Source organism: Corvus cornix, chromosome 5 (assembly GCF_000738735.6).
Source record: "Corvus cornix cornix isolate S_Up_H32 chromosome 5, ASM73873v5, whole genome shotgun sequence".
Taxonomy (NCBI): domain Eukaryota; kingdom Metazoa; phylum Chordata; class Aves; order Passeriformes; family Corvidae; genus Corvus; species Corvus cornix.
The window spans coordinates 25,548,552-25,567,148 of NC_046335.1; the positions used below are offsets into that span (position 1 = coordinate 25,548,552).

At 42.3% G+C, this 18,597-nt stretch overlaps 1 protein-coding gene across 1 annotated transcript in view; it reads left to right on the forward strand.

Moving 5' to 3' along the window:
- The first annotated feature begins 706 nt into the window (after positions 1-706).
- BAZ1A (bromodomain adjacent to zinc finger domain 1A) overlaps positions 707-18,597 on the forward strand; it is a 63,448-nt gene continuing 45,557 nt past the window's right edge. Inside the window, exons 1-3 of the mRNA XM_039552378.1 lie at positions 707-841; positions 1,526-1,675; positions 8,593-8,871. Of these exons, the coding sequence (XP_039408312.1) occupies positions 1,563-1,675; positions 8,593-8,871 (392 nt within the window). The 5' untranslated portion in view covers positions 707-841; positions 1,526-1,562. The remainder of the gene's footprint in view (positions 842-1,525; positions 1,676-8,592; positions 8,872-18,597) is intronic.

The following is an 18,597-nucleotide window of genomic DNA, read 5'->3' on the forward strand; positions in this document are numbered from 1 at the left end:
AATGGCATTTTCGGTGAACTGGAAGGAAAAGCAATGTTATGGGGCCCACGTATAACCCTCCTTGGTCATCTTAATTATATACAATCGCACTTTCTGCAAAATACACCCGTACGCCCCCGCACGCGCCAACAGCACTATGGCTCGGGGGCTGTAACTGAGAGAGCAACGTCCCCGGCACTGCACTGTCAAACGCCGAAATCCGCTGGGGATCAGCCCCGCGCGAGACGCGCCGGGGCCCCTGCTCGCAGGGCAGGTACGAAGGGCAGACAGGGGTGGCTCCGGGGCCAAGCGCTGGGTCTCGCCGCGGCCGCGGTCTCACAGCTGCTCGGTGACCCCTCGGCACCGGCTGCTAACGCCGCTGGCGAGGCGCGGGTGGGCAGCACCGCACGCCGCAGGCTCGGCCACCCCGCCGAGCCGTGACCGCCGTGCCGGGGTCGCCGTGCTTGTGCCGCCCGCAGCCCGGCCCGGCCCGGCCCGGTCGCACGGCCGCGCGGAGAGAGCCGCCCTCCCCCACCGGGCAGCCGGCTGTGCCCACCCCCGCACAGGAGGTCTCCGGCTGATAATTCAAAAATGGAGGATGCGCCCTCTCAGCCATTAATTAATAATGTAGCTCGCTGTCTTCCTGTGTGACACACGCTGAAAGGCACCGAGCGGCCAATAAAGATGTAGGGGAGAGCAGGGGAAGGCTCCTCCCCGCAGCTCTTCCTGATTGAGGGCTTGAAGAAGTAGATCAAAATTCCCAGGAGCCGGCGGGGGGGGGCTGAGGAAAGGAAAGAAACGCGGCGAGGGGGACCGCGCTCCGTACCGACCGAGCAGCGAGCGCAGCCTGCGGCCGCACCAGGTGAGCAGGAAGGGAGGGAGCCCCGCAGCCCCCGCTGGACAGGCCGGAGGCCGGGCTGTCCCCCGCGCCGCCGGCCGCGCTGTCCCGCGTCGGCGGAGCCCGGCAGCCGCTGGGCCGGGGCGAGGCGCGGGCGGAAGGCGAGGACCCCAGTTAGGCAGCGACCCGGCAGGAAGGGAAGGAGGGAGATAAGTGGTCGGCGCTGCCCCTCCTGGGTGTTTGCTTTGCGGAGTGGAGGAGGAGGAGGAGCGGAGGCGGAGTGGAAGTTGGTGTCCGGCCCGGCGTGTGTGGGTCAGAGGCGGGGGAAAGGGGTGACCCAGAGGCAGGGGCGCCGCAGGAGACAAAGCGCGGCCGGGGTATCCCCGAGCCGAGCACGTTTGCGCGGCTGGCGCGGGGGTTGCCGCCTCCGCCCGCCGCTCGGCGTCATGGCCCCATTGTGAGGCGGGCGGAGGCGGAGGAAGGTGCCGCCGTTGGTCCGCCCGCAGTCCCAGGCAGGCAAACGGCGTGTGGGCACACAAAAGGCTCCGCCGAGCCGCCCGCTCCGCTCGCTCCTACCCGGCTACCCCGGGAGGAGGACACGCCGGGCCCGCTCCCTCCTCCCGGGCTGGTGGGCCGCCGCTGCCTCGCTTAATCCCTTCCTGTTTTGTTTTTTTTCTTTTCCTTTATTTTTCCTCCTACCCCGTGAAGCCGATCCTGGGGCAGGAAGAGAGCCGGGAGCGGGGCGATGCCGCTGCTGCACCGAAAGCCCTTCGTGAGGGTGAAGCCCCCCGCCGACCTCCGACCGGACGAGCGTGTTTTCTACTGCAGGGTCACTAACGAGATTTTCAGGAACTACGAGTAAGAAACAGCCCCGTGTCGGTGTCCGCGTCCCTATGTTCCGTCCTGCACTCCCCCGCTAACCCCCCCGCGCTCGGGCGGCGGCGGCGGGCAGGGAGCGGCTGCAGCCCCAACGACTCTGACACCTGGGCGGGCAGGGAGGGAGGAGGGAAGGGATTCCCCAGAACGCTGCGGGGAGCCTTGCCGGGCGGTGTGAGGGGGGACCGCGGCTGGCGCCGAGCCTGTGCCCTCGCGCGGGGGGTGGGGGAAGAGAGGCGGATCTCTCGCCTGCGGGCAGGGGGAATCCCTGCCCCTCCTTGGCGGGGGTACCCCGCAGCCCCCTTCACTCGCGGGGAAGAAAGACAGCCGGCTCCTTCCCCCCCACTCCTGTCGCTCCTTCCGCGGTGTCGCCCCTGCCCCCGCCGGGGAAGTGAAAGTTGCGCGTGTGGGAGGGCGGCGGGCGGCAACGAGCGTCTGCCGGGCTCGGGCTCTTCCCTCCCGTCCGCCCCCGCCGGCAGCCGCGTGTCGGCGGCGCACGGCGCTAGGCCGCCCCGCGGAAGGAGCCGCGCCGGGCCCGCGTTCAGCCGGCGCAGCGGGGCCGCCCGGCATGTGCCGCTCGCCCTATTGTTGTGGTGACGGCCGGGCGGGGGGCACCGGCCGCCGGGCCCGCTGGAACTCCCCGGCCGGCTCCCGCCGCGGTTAAACCCCTTGCTGCCGGCCCTCGCCGCGCCGCCCAGGGCCGCGCTCGCCCGCCTCCGCGGGGAGCCGCCGGCTGACGCGGTTGGAAATGGCCGGCGGGGAGCGCGGGCGCGGGGGTCGCTGCACCTGTCCGGCGGGGTAGAGGTCCCGCCGCCGGAGCTCTCCCCTGCCGGCCGGGCGGGTGGCACCGCCGGGGGTTAAACCCGGCCTGAAAGCCAGCGAGCACACCTGTCCCCTTAGGAGATTTCTTTCTAGTGAGGCTTTTATCGCTCTTCCCATTCTCCTTTTTCTTTTTTTCCCCTTACTCTTCCCCCCCCCCCCCCCCTTTTTTTCCCTTCTTCCTCTTTTCCGCGTGTGAAAAGCTGAATAGGAATGGTGGAATTCCCGTTAACGGTAGAAGGCGGATGGCACGGGTAGTCCCGAACTTAGAGCCACTCACTTCAGCGCTTGTAAGAACAATGGACAGAAAGTATTTAGCGAGACGTTTATCAAAGGCCGATTAATTACGTGTTTTCACCACCGGTCTGATCCAGCACCATCCCTACCTACAAAAGGCCCCCACATCCAAACTATAATTTTTTTAAAGCTGTGCAGACTAACGAGGTTAAATCTAAAATGCTTTTTATTTGCAACATACAAAATAAAAGCACACCTAAATCTTTTTCATGCTTAGACTTGTTTTTCTTACTTAAATACACTTCACTTAATAAAATTTTTAAGAAGCTAGATTAGGTAACTTCGAAGGGTAATGCCTTACTGTTCCCTGAACTATATACTCTAGGGGTGTTGAATATGTTGTTGGGAGTTCTAGAAGGAATATTTTCCTTATAGGATGTATAAGAACCTAACAAGTGAGAGCTGGCAGCCTCCTGTTTCTGTAGGAATTAAGTCCCCCTCCGCCAGCTTCCGATATTTTGAAGCTGCTTTTCTGGTTAGAATTATTATCACATCGTTAGATGATTCTCATGTATTTGTATAAGTTTCAGGTACACGTAGTTTTACTGAAATTTCAGTATGAAAAGTATCCTTTTAAAATGTCTGTCTGTTCTCAAAATGTTTGGTGACTATTTCAAGTATTCTGACAGGCTTACTTATACGGTAAAGGTGTTGTCATTAAGAAGTATGAAAGACCAAATTCCTTACTTAACCAAAGTTCATGAATTAAGGGGTAAATTTAGATGTGTTCACACAGGCAATCCTTAGAAATGTCAGTAGGTGGGTTAGCTGAGAGGTCAGGTCTTAGAATGTGGTATTTGGGAAGACTGCAGAAAACTCTGCTATGCTTGTTTTTTTTGTGTGTGTGTTTCAGTAGTGTGTTTGTTTTTGTTGGTTTTGTTTTCTGGATTTTTTTGTTAGGTTGGGTAAAATTGGTGTGTTGGATTGAAAAATGTGGTACTTTTTACTTAGCAAAGTGTTCTGGCACAGATGGGTGGGTAAGTTTAGGTTAATGTTGGTTGTGTCATAATCTGCTGGAGAACATAGGGTTGGTCATCTTTGAGACAGTTTTAAAGATGCTGATCCTTGTCTCTGCTGGTTGCTGATGGATGATGTCTTCTGAAAACAACATTTCCTATTTCTTTGTCCAAGCAAGGGCAATTAGATTAACAGGGATAGGGAAGGCCCATTTCTTAAAAATTGTATTAGCTGTTTCATGAAAGAAAGCCATTGTCTAAATCGGGCTTCTCTGTATCTGCTTTTAAGGGGAGAATTTCAAAATTACAGAGTCCGACTCGATCAAGAGGGCTGTATAGATATATATGATAATCCGAATTCACCCGCTTCATCAACTGTATTAGTGCTTTTAACTAGTACAAACAGTTAAGACTTAAGTTGGTTTTGTGTTTGTTTTTTGTTGGGCTGTTTGGTGGGTTTTTTGGCAGAGCACAGACTTAGTGTTGAAAAGCTGCTTTCATGCCTGTGTCAGCTTTAGTAGAGTTGAACACAAATCATACATTAGTATTCATCTTTTTTCTATATAAGAAATGCTTATACTAATATGAGAAGAATTTGGCAAGACTAGTATTTTGTAAAGTGACTTTCCTGTTAAGAATGTATTTCCTCTTTAATCTGAAATACAATCACATAATTTTGTAACCCTTTCAAAAGGGGGGGGGCATGTCCAGTTGTATTTATCCTTAGTAAGAGAAAGTGGGAGAGCTGATGTTCTTCATGCTTGGTTGTATTCCTGGTTAGAGGGACAGACCAGCAAGGAGAGTCTGTGAGGCCATAGTAGGAAAATCAAATACGGATGTGCACGAGATATATGGGAAGCATGAAAAACATATTGAACCAGTGGGATGTTACCACCAGTCTTTGACGCCTTGTCTGTGAAAGTTAATAGCTGATATAGATGTGCAGAGAAAACCACTTTTAAAGTGTGGGAAGTCCTGCATGTGAAGACAGTTTGAAAAAGAAAATTAGTACTATAGATATAGTGGTAGGAATGTTTCTCATTCTAGAACGTGGGAGGGGGAGGAAGAGCTGTTTCTCTTCATCTTCAAAACTTAGTGAAACTTCTTTGCAGGTTGGCCTGTGGAGTTCTTGGTTACAGTCAAATAGAGATCTTTCAAAAGGCTTTTTAAGTGTCCTTAGTTAAATTAGGTGAATTTTCCTGTTTCCTCGGAGAGAAACTCATCACTTTAAATGTATTCCTTAATGCATAATTAACCTGTAAATATTAAGGAATAAATGTATCATGGTTTTTTTGCTTGTTTGTTTTGCGCATTATTTGTAATACATATTCTTGACTACATCTGGAGATGAAGAGTATAAGAAAACTCAGATCCAGGATGGCAGAGTTGGTCTTCTCTTATTACCCTCGTGTAGTACACTAAATGACTTGTTTTTAACATATGCTAAGAAAATGAATGGAAGTAAATGCTTTGCAACAAATGCTCTTGAAGCACACTAAAAATATAATAGATCTTAAACTCAAGGGGAGTATTTGGTTAGTTCAAGCAAAAGATAGCCATAATTTCTGGGCTGATTTTTATACCCATTGCAAATGCAGTAAGTACAGAGATTGCAAGTAATTTATTTCTAGCTTCTGTTAATGAACTGCCTCCTATCAAATACCTACTGAGTAGCAGCATTAAACTGCTACTCAGTGATTTTGCTGGTAATTTTACAGTTAGTCTTACCTTGCATAGAAAACTTAACTAATTAAATGAAAAGAGACATCCAGCTGAGAAGTTGGTGTTAATTACAACTACAAAGACAACTTAGTTTTAGTCCATGCTCCTTGAGTAGTTGGGCTGATGTGGACATCCCCAGGGTGCTGCAGTCACATTTGACTTCTCGAATGCAGATGCGACCATGGAAGTGAACTTTGTGGGTGTGTTTTGTACGAACTTCTTCCTCCATGTTGTCAGGAGTCACAGAGATCTTAAACCAGCAAGGAAGCCCCAGAAACCATAATACCCTAGATAAAGATGTAAAAGTAAGGCTTTAGATGTGATGTAGCAGCAGATGCTTTGCTCTTGTGAAGTTAAGTTGTATGTAGAATATGATCAAGGGCATTATTACCCTTCAAATAAAGGGAAAGCGTATTGCTGCTGCTGCTGTTCCCTTGGTTTGGTAGCTGTTGTGTCTGGTCTTTGTCAATAATTTTGTGATAACTGATGTGCATTGGAGAGAGGGGCAGAAAGAGTATATTTAGTGCTATACTGTGGGATTTTGTTTGCTCTCAAACCAAGTTAAAGTGACATCCTTAAAACATTGCAATGAAACTCTGTTAATAGACTAAGGCACAGATGATTTTGATGTACTATAGGTAATGATAGCTAAAGACAAATACTGCTTTCAAAATTGAATGTAGGTTTTTTTACACTGTTTTTTTTTCTTCCCTGTGAATTCACAGGGGAAAAATCCACACAAAACAAAAGAGGAAATGAGGGAGAATGAAACTAGATACACAAAACATGCTCGTATGCAAATGGAACATGCTTTCTTCAAACGTGTTTCAGTTAAAGTAATCTTAGCATTTTGTACTTGTAATAATCATAGATTAGGAATTTTTAGAAAAAGGTTTGTTGTTTGGGATTTTAAAATTTTTTTTGGTTGGTTTTTTTAAAATTTTTTTTCCTCCTCTAAGTTCAATGCTGCTGCTTTAAATAGCATGACTGCCCAGTGTCCCCTCACAAAGAATAACAGCAGCTCTTAAAGAGACACTGTCATTGTGAACCTCTGTCTCTCCCTTGCTCTTTGACACCACCTTGACTTTTTTTTTTAAACTTTTACTTTCATAGTTTTTTAAAAATTATATTCTGGTACATTTTTAGTAACTCTTTAGAGTGTTTTTCTGTTTCCTGGCTAAAGATAATTATCAAGAGCCTCTTTGGTGAGACAGAAAAATATATGCAGAAACACAGCTGAATGAAGATTTAAGTAAGTGTTACGTTATTCATTGAATATCCATCCGTAAAAATCAGTGTCAGTCTAATACAGAAATACTGAAATGTAGGGCAGGACAAGACCTGAAGGGATCACATTTTATCTATTCTACCACCTCACAAAAAGCCCCAAACCAAACTCGTGAAACAGATTTTTGTCTAACCTGTTCTTTAATATGTTTAAGTAAGTATAATACACAATAAAGATGCACAAAGAATGACTGACAGCCATCTGTTCTTCATATATTGAAGAATAATTTATCTAATTCTCACTCCTTTGTTCTTCTGCTTTTCATGTTTAGAGTAAGCAGGCCCACATTATCCATGTACTGTCAAATATATTACATAGATAGCAGGATAGCAGGTGATATAAAATCTGAAAGTTTGTAGCTATTAAATATTATTCAGATAATTTATCTCTTCTGTCCTTTTCCCCTTCTCACAGCTGATGTTCTTCCTAAAGCATATCTCACTCAGAGGAGTCCTGTGCTCATACAGAAAGGATTATCTGAGCCAAGGCTCTTCATTGTCCTCAATCTGGAATTTCCATTTTCATTTACAAAATGTTATGGTTCATCTGTCCATCTGCAGTGAACACGCATCTGCATCAGTGTCACCAATGAACGTTTGCCAGCTTGGGTTTGCAGGGAGACTGCAAGAAAAAACTCGGTGTGAACTGTCCAGTTCTCTTAACCTCATTACTAGAAATTATTTGAACAGGTCTATCCTTTTAAAAATGGGAACACTCTGGTTTAGTTTGGGAATTTTTTTTAAAAGGAATTAAATGAAACTTCAGTGCAGGTATCTCATGTGGCATGCAGTTGTCTGAAAGTTCTGTGTGCTTTGAAATAGCTATGTTGGACTGATACAAGACAGAACAAACCTTAGTTTGTCATGTATGTTCAGTAGTTATCAATACTAATCCATTAATATTTCTAAAGGCAAATAAAAGCATTGTCTGAACTGGGGCATATTGAAAGATTGCTTTGCTGTCTGATCACTGATCCATAGTATATGATATGTTTAAACATGGCTTTGTGAATAGCTACATCATCTACTTCATCTAGAAAATGTTTTAATAAACTGCTGTTCTTCTCATACCTGTCATAAATGGACAGATTTTGACTAATGAAAGCTCTTCATTCTTGATTCCAGTATATAGCTAGTAAGCAAGCAGTGACAATGCAATTTTAGCCTTAATAGGAAATGTGTGGAAGGAGGAGAATCAATATTTACTAATGGAACAAGGGAGGAAAAGAATCTGTAGGAAAAAATGTTTCAGTGCTTTCTTGTAAGAGGTATGCAAACAGTGAAGGAATAAAAACTATTTAGAGAACTACTTGACATTGATTTTTTACCTCTCTCATCTTTTCATTTGTGAGTTAAGGCACTCAAAATCTGGAACTTACTCAAGTTGCAACATGTTTCTGTGATCTTAAGTTATTTCGTGTTTGTACAGTTTTAGGTGCTCAGCTTGCAAATATTTGTGGAAATGGGGAAGATGTGAGTGTGATATGACACCTATTAAACTCAGTATGATTATTATTATGCAAAAGGCTTCTTATATATGAGTATTTGTTTGAAGCATTTCTAGGTCTTGATTCTCTTACTGTAGTCTGTAACGAGAGGAGACTTGGTTGTACGATAGCAGTTTCCCATGCCATGGCTGAAAAATGGCAAATAACCCTTGGTTATCTACAAACTGTAGAGGAGTAGAGCTGCTTTTGCATTTCAGGCTTGTAAAAGATATTTGCAATTTCCTGCTATATTAACTGTGAGCAAGTTGAAAATGTTAGTCAGAACTCAACTGTTTTCTTTCTTTCTTCTCCTTCTGGTCTTTCTTTTCAGTGATTTTTTTGAACGCACCATTCTGTGCAACAGTCTTGTGTGGAGCTGTGCTGTCACAGGTAAACCAGGACTCACGTATCAGGAAGCACTGGAATCAGAGAAGAAAGCCAGACATAATCTTCAGAGTTTTCCAGAGGCACTCATCATTCCAGTTCTCTACCTGGCCACCCTTACCCATCGCACCCGACTTCATGAGATCTGTGATGAAATCTTTGCTTATGTCAAGGATCGCTATTTTGTTGATGAAACAGTGGAAGTACTTAGAAATAATGGTGCAAGGTAAGTATGTATAAAAATAAATACTTACTTCTTTTTGTTTGATGTTGGTTGGGTTTGTGTGTGCATTTTTGAACCCAAAACCCAGGGTAATAAATTCCATCAAACAATTACATCCAGGTGAGGTGTGATGTTAAGCTGGTGATACTATTGCTGCACTTCCCTACGTTAATTAAGAGCAGGATTGTGTGGCTGTGCTTGATACCTTTCCTTAGCTTTGACGCAGCTGTGGAGATACGGCAGTGCTCTCAGGTCTTGACACTGCATGTTTTTGGGTGTATGTGGTGGATTTGCAAAGGAATGTCGGTTTTTTGATGTGAGAAAGGTGGGTTGTTCTGTAGAACGAGATTTAATGAGAAGTTAGGGGAAGCTATGTCAAAAAAACATACAAAAGTTTTGATGAATCATTCAGAATAAATGGCCAAACTACTGAAAGCTTAAAATAATGGGTAAATGTTGGATTTTTACTTTTTAGGTAGTGCAAAAATTGTGATTGCATTATCAGCAAAGTTGGGAATTTATTGTAAGATGTTTATACATAGTTGATTATCTGGAATTTTGGTTGATAGGGGTTTCTTCCCACTCAGAGCTAGTGTTATGCTTACTGTTATACTGGTGTATTTATTGCAAAGTTCTTTATTGTTATCTTAGACTGTTTAAAACCTAGGAAGAATTTTGAGCTTCAGATGCTTTCTTTCTCATATCTTTGGTACATAATGCTCTATAGTATAAATAAGCTTGAGTCTTTCTTTAAAACAGCTTCTGGGAGAGGTCTAGAAAAGATCCATGTTTTGTCTAAATGAGTTTACAGTTTCACTTAATTGAAGTTTAAGATGTGAAAAAACATGCTCAGTTTGGAAATACCTCCAGAATGGGTGCTAAAGCCTTTGTGGGCTCAGCTGCTGCTGCTGTGGTTTTTGTTGTTTGTAGGGTCATTTTATTTTGCTTTTTTTCAGGAGGAAGGTGACAGCTTACACTTCAGAGTAGAAGGGACTCCTGTGGGTAGCCTGATACACAGTGCACAGTCTGGTGTTTGTTGGGTGATAGGAATGGGCTGGTTCAAAATGGTCATTGGAGAACAGTTGTTCTGTGTGAATTTTTGTAGTGGCTGATCCAGGTATTATTTATGGCAAATTTTGTACTACACCAGGAAGAAAAATCTTGATGCACTGCAGGAGATAAGTTGTAAGGAGATTGGTATGTGTATGTACATAAGGTCAGTGCTTAATAGAAAAGCTTTCCATCTCTTCACTGCTCTGTTCTTTTCAGCCAGTAAAGTCCCAGTCTGTAAAGCCAGGACAAGAGCAACTTCAGTAGAGTTACTGCCTTCTGTGTGGAAAACCTATATCCAAAGTGTCTTTCTCTCTTTCTCATCTTTATACTTGTCAGATGACTAGACTGAGGTTACCACTGGTATTACAGTCATTTTGCTTAGAGAATAAGGTGTTTGTTTCATTTGTTCGTTTTATTTAGAAACGAGTATTATGAACTGTCAGTATAGTTCAGGTGTTCTTTTTCATTTGCTCAATGAAATGCCTTAGTATCTTCAGAGGTAGAAAACAGTTAGTTTCCAAAATAATAGCAAAAAAAAAAAGATTGTACTTCTAAAAGTTTTTTCCCTCAAGAATGACTCTTTCTATTACTTTTCTAAAATATTTGTGTGTGTGCATTGTAGCTTTCCAAAGATGTTTCCAAAGGTAAAGTTGTGATATCTCTTTAAGAGAGTGCTGCAGCTTTTTTCACGTCTTTAATTCAACCTTCTTGGTTACTCAAAGCTGTGTAGAGATAAACACAAAATTGTTAGATATGTATATTCTACTTTTATCAGTATATGAATAGGATATAAGCTAAATTTATTAAGCCTCTGAGATGGGCTGGATACCATTCAAAAGATGAAAGTTTCAAATAAAATTTATTTCCATCAAAAATTAGCCTGCTAGAGATTGTATGTTTTAAAGTACATAACTATAAATTGGTGTAAAATCAAGAATAAAAAACTTGCCTCAGCTGATTATATGCCATTGATATTCTAGACAAAGGTATAGCAGGGAGCTAGTTCAGACCTTTAATGCTAAATCCAGGAAACACTGCAAATAGCGTGGTAATGCGGAGGGACTTTTATGCTTAGAGGTACATAATTAAAGAATACAAAGTGGGAGGAGGTGAGGCATTGTTATTTGTCTGCCAATTAACAGTTGACTTTGACCTGTATCTTGAAGTACTACACTGGGGATTAAGTGTACCAACTCATGTTACTTGTGCATAATATGGCTTTTCACCGGAGCTCTTTGTGCGCATTTGTCATGTACAGCTACGTTTTTGTGATATTTTCTAGCAAAAACTATCACAGTCCATCTATGTTCTAATAGCGTCCTATGAGGCTAGTAGAATTTGGAAGATCATGAAAACCCAGTTGTTTTGTGGTGGTGTAAATTCTTCCACTGCTTTTATGTATGTTTTTTGCATGTGTAATGTCAGCAGGATCATTTGGTTTTCTGAGCTCTGTACATCATTTAATGCCAAGCCTACTGTATAATGCATGTGTAACCAAGGGTTGCTCAAACAATTAAAATACTGATATTTTATAACTCCTAACTTTGCATGTGTAATATGCTTGTAAGATAGACTGCAGCTTTCTAGATTTTGAACAAAGTAAGCAGTAGGGAGCCCAAACACTAGAATAGGATTAGCATTTTGGCTTTATGCAAATATGTTTATCTTGAGCATATGAAGTTGTTTATGATACTGCAAGGAATGACAGGTGATCTGCAAAGAGAGGACAAGTGCTTCGTTCAGACATTTAGAGTCTAGGTAGATACTGGGTTTTTTGGTTGTATGAAACCTGTATGTTCTGGTTGTTGCAGTGTCTAATGTCCCGTTGCTTTTTCTGGTGTTATGTCTCTTCTGGTTTCTAGCCTTTTGCTGTGCTGCTCAGTTTTGAATTTGGCCACTTCTGCCTTGTTACTGAGGTCTGGCAGGAGGAACTCAGGAGAGTTTGGGATACACTGTCCTCCTCTTAGTTTGGTATGTCTGGTGTCTCCAACAGCCCTTGTCAACCAGAAACAAAGTGTAGAGAAAGCCCCCCCCCCCCCCCCCAGTCTTATCACGTGGCTTGTTCAGGTGGTCTCTAAAAATTATGGGTGCATTTTGGTAATCTGTTAGAAGCAACGAGATAATTCTGCTTGCTTTTTAATCCTTTCAAGTGATGTTTTGATTGAAAACGGCCATCTTTCTTGGTTTGTATGTGTCCTGACTTTTCTGGCCAAACTGGGGCTGACTTTTCTCCAAAGTGGAAGCTGTGCTATGCTTTAAAACACACGGTGCTCAGATTTCCAGTTAAAGAAACATAGGAATTGTGTAACAACATTTTCCTAGTACTGCCTTCACAAAAGACAAAATTATTATTTGAAACGTTGGTCAGAAACATTAAATAATACAAAGAGAAAGCTTAATCTAAAATTAAGTTTGAGTTGCTAAAGAATTGCAACCAGTTGACACTGTAAATATTATTGTTTAGAATGTCAAATTGCAGTTTATAGAAAGTAGTTTATTGAAAAAGGCATGGAAGTTATTTGAGATTTTGTTGGATGGGGATTAGAGCAATATTTCATGTTAGCCATGGTCAATTAAGATGTAAAATAAGCAGCTAATGTTTTAGCTCACACTTTATTGAAGGAGAGGAAAAATGTTGATCACATTACTGGAATTGCTTCCTGTATTTGACGTTCAGAACTAGAAGTTCAAGACCCATTACATACTTGCTGGTATTTTGATTTTCCACAAGGAATGGCATCTCTTGCAGTAACCTGTCCATTTGTTGAAGTCTTAGTACTGTGTTTTATTACTGGTACTTGAAACTTGAGAAATTGACTTTCATCATCTTGATGTCTGAAGGCAGTTACCTGAAAGCTGGAACTATGTGGTATGGAAGGCCTAGCTGAAATAATAATCTCAGCTAATGCCTCAGACACACACAAAAAAAGCCCCCCTTCAACAGCCTAACTTGCTCAGCAGTAGGACATGTTCTTTTCTGCCTGAAGACAGCAGCATGCTTTTTGGGTCTTAAAGCTATTTTAATTTGTTGGAGGAAAAACTACATTTAAAGCATGTGTAAGCAACCAGTTGTGATTTATTGTCAGTGTTCTGAGTCTGGGTGCTATCACAAAAAAATATTTGTCTTTATTAGGATATACAAGTGAGCAGTTTGATAATTAGTTAATTAAATGACAAGCTTTTTGTCTGACTTGAGCAGGGAGGAGATTTGAGGCTTTAGGTTGGACAACTCTACCTCCACTCTTAAAAATAGCTTATGTGGTGATATCTTCCTCATGTAGAGGTTGGGGCACTACCAATTCTTGTCCATCAGTTAGTATGGCACTTAATTAAAAGGTCAACCACTTACAGACTAAAATAGGGTCCTTAAAGGTCAGTGTATAAGAAGGAAGAAAATCATACAGAATGTGGCAGATATAAAAAAGGAATATCTTTTTTTCATTGAATTTGACCACTAGATGACACCACTGCAAAAGAATACTTGCCTAATGTCTGTGAGCAAGCAACACCAGAATGCTTTTAAAAATGAATCTACTTGCAGAAGTAGTAGATGATGTTCTGTTAGGAAGATTGCTGGATCTGATCATATGTTTGATACAGGTTAATATCCTTTCTCTGCTTTGAGTGATCTGATGTTGACAGTTGTAAGGCTTCAGGAAACAAGTAATCACAGATGGAACTTTTTTTAACTCATCAGTTGTTTGACTGGTGTCCCAGTGCTTTAGGAGTGCTCATAGTGGATTAACCACTGCATTAGGCCAATTAAAAGATTTGCATACTGTTTTCATCTCTCTAAGTCTTAACTGGGGCACAGGAAGCATGTTGCTGGTCATGACTATAGCTGATAAGGAGTTAGGATGGTAAAAGATAGTCCTTGTAAGAGATAAAGTTATAGCTAATTTTCCAACTTTTTTTTATTCAAACTGGCAACTTGCTTATATCCATATCTATATCTCTGTAGTTGTCTTCTGAGTACTAGGATGAGTTGTTATAAGACCACTAGGTAGTAAGTGACAAAGTGTTTTCCATGTTTAGACTCTAATAAGTTACGGAGAATTTAAATTATAATTACTAATTGTACTGTGCTTTTTAGTGGTAAGGCTTAAATGTAAGTTCCTATGTACAAAGGAAGTTTGCTACTTTATTTTGAAAGGTGAATTTGGAATTCCAGAAAGTATCAAAACTAGTGTAGTGTCTGAAACAGCATCTCTGATAGTACTGGAGAGCAGCTTACTGATTCATAGAGCAAATACAGTATGTGTTTTCTCAGCATAGCTGTTTAAGGATCAGTCAGCTTCTGGCTTGGAAAAATCATGTTTAAGGCATTCACTTTCCAGTGCCCTTAAATCCTTTGGGATATAAATGTAAGTGTAAATTTGTTGACTAATAAATATATTTGTATTTGACTAGTGGAAGCTATGAGATGATGATACATGGGAGAGAACCTGCAAGTCCTTTCTTAAAGGTTGTTGAACAGCTGTTAGAACAATTGGCACTGCCAGTCTGTTAGATCTCATTCTCACACTCTCTACTTTTATAACTATAAATTCAAAGGTAAAGGTTTGGGTTTGTTTTTAATCAGTACAATGTTATGAACCCAAGGCTGGGCTGTCAAAATAATGCATGTACCAGTGTACTACTGCCCTAATTCCGCTGAATTAGGAGATAGCTGATGCAGCTATTCTCTATGTACTCTTGTCCTAAGCAAAACCATATTTCTTACTAGTTTCTTTGAAACATACAATCTTAACTATAACTTGACAGACAAATGAAGATGCTAAAACTCAAAAGCAGCAGCTCATTCTGTACTTTAGGAAGCCATTATGTGCATAAAACCTGTCTCCTTGTTGCGTGCTTTTGTTTTGCGTGTGCATTAAACAGTACCAGTTCGCTTAGGAAAAGATGTCGCTTACTCCTTCAGATCTTGTGTCTCTTTTATCTCTTTAATTACTTTCAAGCGTATGAGAACTGTTAGGATGAGGATATTAATTACTGCACTTACTTGACATTTACTTCTTAAAAACTTACTAAAAGCGGAAAAACAGAACGATGCTATAGCTTTTTGGTACTTTTTGGCAGTTGCTACTGCAGCTTCTTGTATTACTCTTCTGGGGGTTCCTGTATTCAACTAACTTTACATACTGTTAGAAAAGGTACGTCAAAATGTTAACTTTGACATTTGAAAAACTTTGCTTTCATTTGTGTGTCTTAAAAAGTGAATTTGCCTCTAACTCACTGATCATTGTGGGTTTATTTTAAAAGTTGGCCTCAAAGTGTTGCAATGTTACCCCAGTGTCCCATTTCAAACAGCCATGTGCCATCCAAGGGATGGTTTTGTCTGCTTATTGCAAAGCATACAGAGACACATTTATAACTCATCTGAGCCTTCAGGGTATCTTGGTTTTTTGACTTGAAATGGGGACATAGCAGAGTCCATAACATAGAGACTGTTATTTCTGTAAGAGTGATTAATGCCAGCCAGATCAAAAGCTGCTGTGTGGAATGCTCAATTGAGGAGCTGTGAGAAGTGGTCTCTCCTCTCAGAGCCTCTAACACCAGCCTTGGCTGGATGTGAAGGCCTGCTTGGCATTTGGGAAGAACTTCTCTGGGAAACGAAAGTGCCAGTAATTGCAGGGTCGAGGTTTTTCAGTTGATATCCTGTGATGGTTTTGGCCTGTTACATAGTGGAGTGCAGGGACTGATGGAGTTGGGTTTCCTGAGAAACTGTCCTGTGCCACAGTCTGTAGTCTCTAGCCCTTAGATGGCTGCTGGAGTCAGTTCTGTTCTTTTGCTTGTTCAGCTGACCAGCCCTGCTCGACATTCATGGATATCAGTGGGACTTCTCAGACCTTTTCATTTGAGAGAGAAGATACATTCAAAAAAATAATTATGTTGGTGATACCACCACTGGCTTTGTGTTGAAAACTTTTGGGCTCCTGTGTTGTTCTTTGTTGTTTTGGTTTTTTTTAAGAAAGCAAAGATAAAACCATAAGGCCAAGCATTTGTTGGAGCCCTTCCCATAACATAGGAGACCTTAAAGAACTTAAGTTTCTGAGCCTAACAAAAAATAGATCTGTAAGCATGAGGCCATTCTTTCAAGAAGCTGGAGGACCCCATTGTTGAAAACAGCCTGTAGTGCAGAAATAGGTAAGCAAAACTGTTTTAAGTACAGTGTCGTCTGAGGTAGAGTTGCTGGGACTGTTGAGTGAAAGTTTCTGATGGTTCTATTCTCAATTTATTTTGAAAGCCTTTGGGATTCACTCAATGTGACTGTAATCTTTATTGTAATTTGAAGAAAATGCTTCCTGACTGATGGGGATATTTAGGGTACATATTGACATACTTTGATGCTGTCTTTTTAGATTGCGTTATCCCCAAATGTTGTTTTATGGGAAATAGTGAGTATGGTTTGACTTAAGCTGTGTAAATATCTTGGAGTATCTTTTTTTGGAAGTAGTTCAAGTAGTATGCTTCATTTAAATGTCTTGATTCAGCTTTCAGCTGTGCTGTTTTATGTGCCTTGTAAGAGTTGTAATGAGTGAACTCAGGGAATGCTGAAGATAATTGAGAAGAGCAAACTACTTGCACTAGAAACAGTGTGTCTTTGCTGCTTAGTCTAGGGAATTGGTGCTATTAGCCATGGTTTGACTACAGGCTAAAAAAAGGCTAAAAAAATCATTAATAGATTAGTTCTTTAGTGCCAGAAGGAACGGTTGCATCACTCTCTTTAATCTCCCGTTTATCAGTAAGCACTGAATTGCATGGGATTGTGCTTTTATTGAACCAGGTAATGTGTGTTTCACTTGATTCCTTCCCCAAAGGTTTCTGGTAATGATTTGAATAGCATAGAAGATGGAGTATCACTTCCTTTCTGGGATAGCTTAATCTGTTAGTCATTCTTCCTGCTGAAAAAGAAAGGGGAAGGGGGGGGGTGTGGTGTGTGGAATGCAACTGTATTGGGGATTTTGCTGCTTACTGAATCAAGCGTGTAGAATGTATAATTTCCATTCTTAGATAAGGAGATGTGATGCCCTGTAAATTACAGGGATGCTCGATGGATGAACAGGTAAAATCAATGTTGGAAAGCTCCTCGGTGGCTCGAATACTGAAGTGTTTTTGTGCAGGACGGCCCGGGGGTGTGTGCGCGGAAGCCTCTTTGTCCGTGGGCGCCCCGGGTAGCTCGGGGCGCGGTGCGGCGGTTGCGTGGTGGCTGCTGCGTGTGCTGCCCCCTCTAGTGGTGAGCGGGGTAAGAGTAGGAGCGTGTCGGGAGCTTTCGCTGCATTTCCACTAGAAATTAAAAGCGTGGTTTAATTTGAATTGGACTGACTAGGAAATATATTTTATAATCTGAAACAAAGTAGTTCTACTAAGAAGTCTTTTTTCAGCAGGTGATCTTTGTTGGATTTAAAAAAACCCAGCCTAATAATATACATTCTGCCATGCAGTCAGCTCCATATTGTTTACTATGAAGGGGTGACTGTGATGTTCCAAATATTTGAAAACCAAGTTACTAATAATAGACTTTTCTTAGAGGACTCAGAGTCTGGTGCTGGGCCAGACCTTAATAAGCCTTGTGGGACTTGGATTTACTTAGGTAACAGTCACCAGGTTCTACCTCCACTGTACTTGGGTGCTCTTGGTTCAATATACAGAGTCTATATAATTTTTTACAGTTAATTAGCTTGGTCTCCACTGGCTGGGAAGACGTGTGTTCCAGCCCCAGACCAGCTTTGGAAACGAGATAGGCTGCATTGGAATGGCGGTGTGCCTGTGGCCAGCAAGTCCAAGCGGGTTCAGGCTGCCTCTGTGTGCAGGCAGCTCTGGTGTCCCCATGGATACTGTAAGCACTGGTCATATTGTTGTCTTTAGGAGTATATAAGGATGTTAACAGTTATGTTGGTTGGTTGGTTTTTTTTAAATTAAATTATTTTCATATTTTTTTAATATTTTAACAGTTCTCTTCCTGTTGGAGAGAGCAACTACAGGGTCTAACTGCATTGCTGATCGTTGATAATGCCACAAGAATACTACCTAGAGTATTTTAATGTTATCATGTTATTTTAATTCTTCGGGTTTTTCTCCCGCTACCACTGTCTTTTCTTTCCCCTTCCCCTCTTTTCCTCCCCTCTCCCCCCCCGCCTTCCCAGTGTGTACAAGTTTTGGATAGTACTGCCTGCTTGCAGAAAGACATGTTCAAGAAATATTTTGATATTCCTTCCTTTTTGCCACTGTTCAATTCAGATAGAAGAACATTTAAAATTTGTCATGGATGTTGTGAAGTTTGTTTGTTTTTAACTTAAGTGTGACACCACACTAATTCAAGCCCAGGACTTCATGTGTTCTTCATCTTATGTATTTCAAGTGGGAGTTTTTGGTGCTCAGAGAAGAGAATTATTAGATGTTCTTTTTCCCCCTGCTTTGAGCTTTTAGTGGTAGAATGTGACAATGTCCATTGACTACAGCAGTTAATTTTCATGAATCAGACAAGGCTTTTGGATGTTAAGCTAAAGAATAGGAACCATGGCATTCTAGAAAGGGGTGAAAGTTAGTGGTTAAGAACCAGCTATAGTACAGTTACCCAGCATGAAGTGTTGATTAATTATACTTTTTGATATGTAGTTAATTCTCCCTTTTATAACTAGCATTCAGGATGGCAAAGGAATAGGCTTGTTTTGT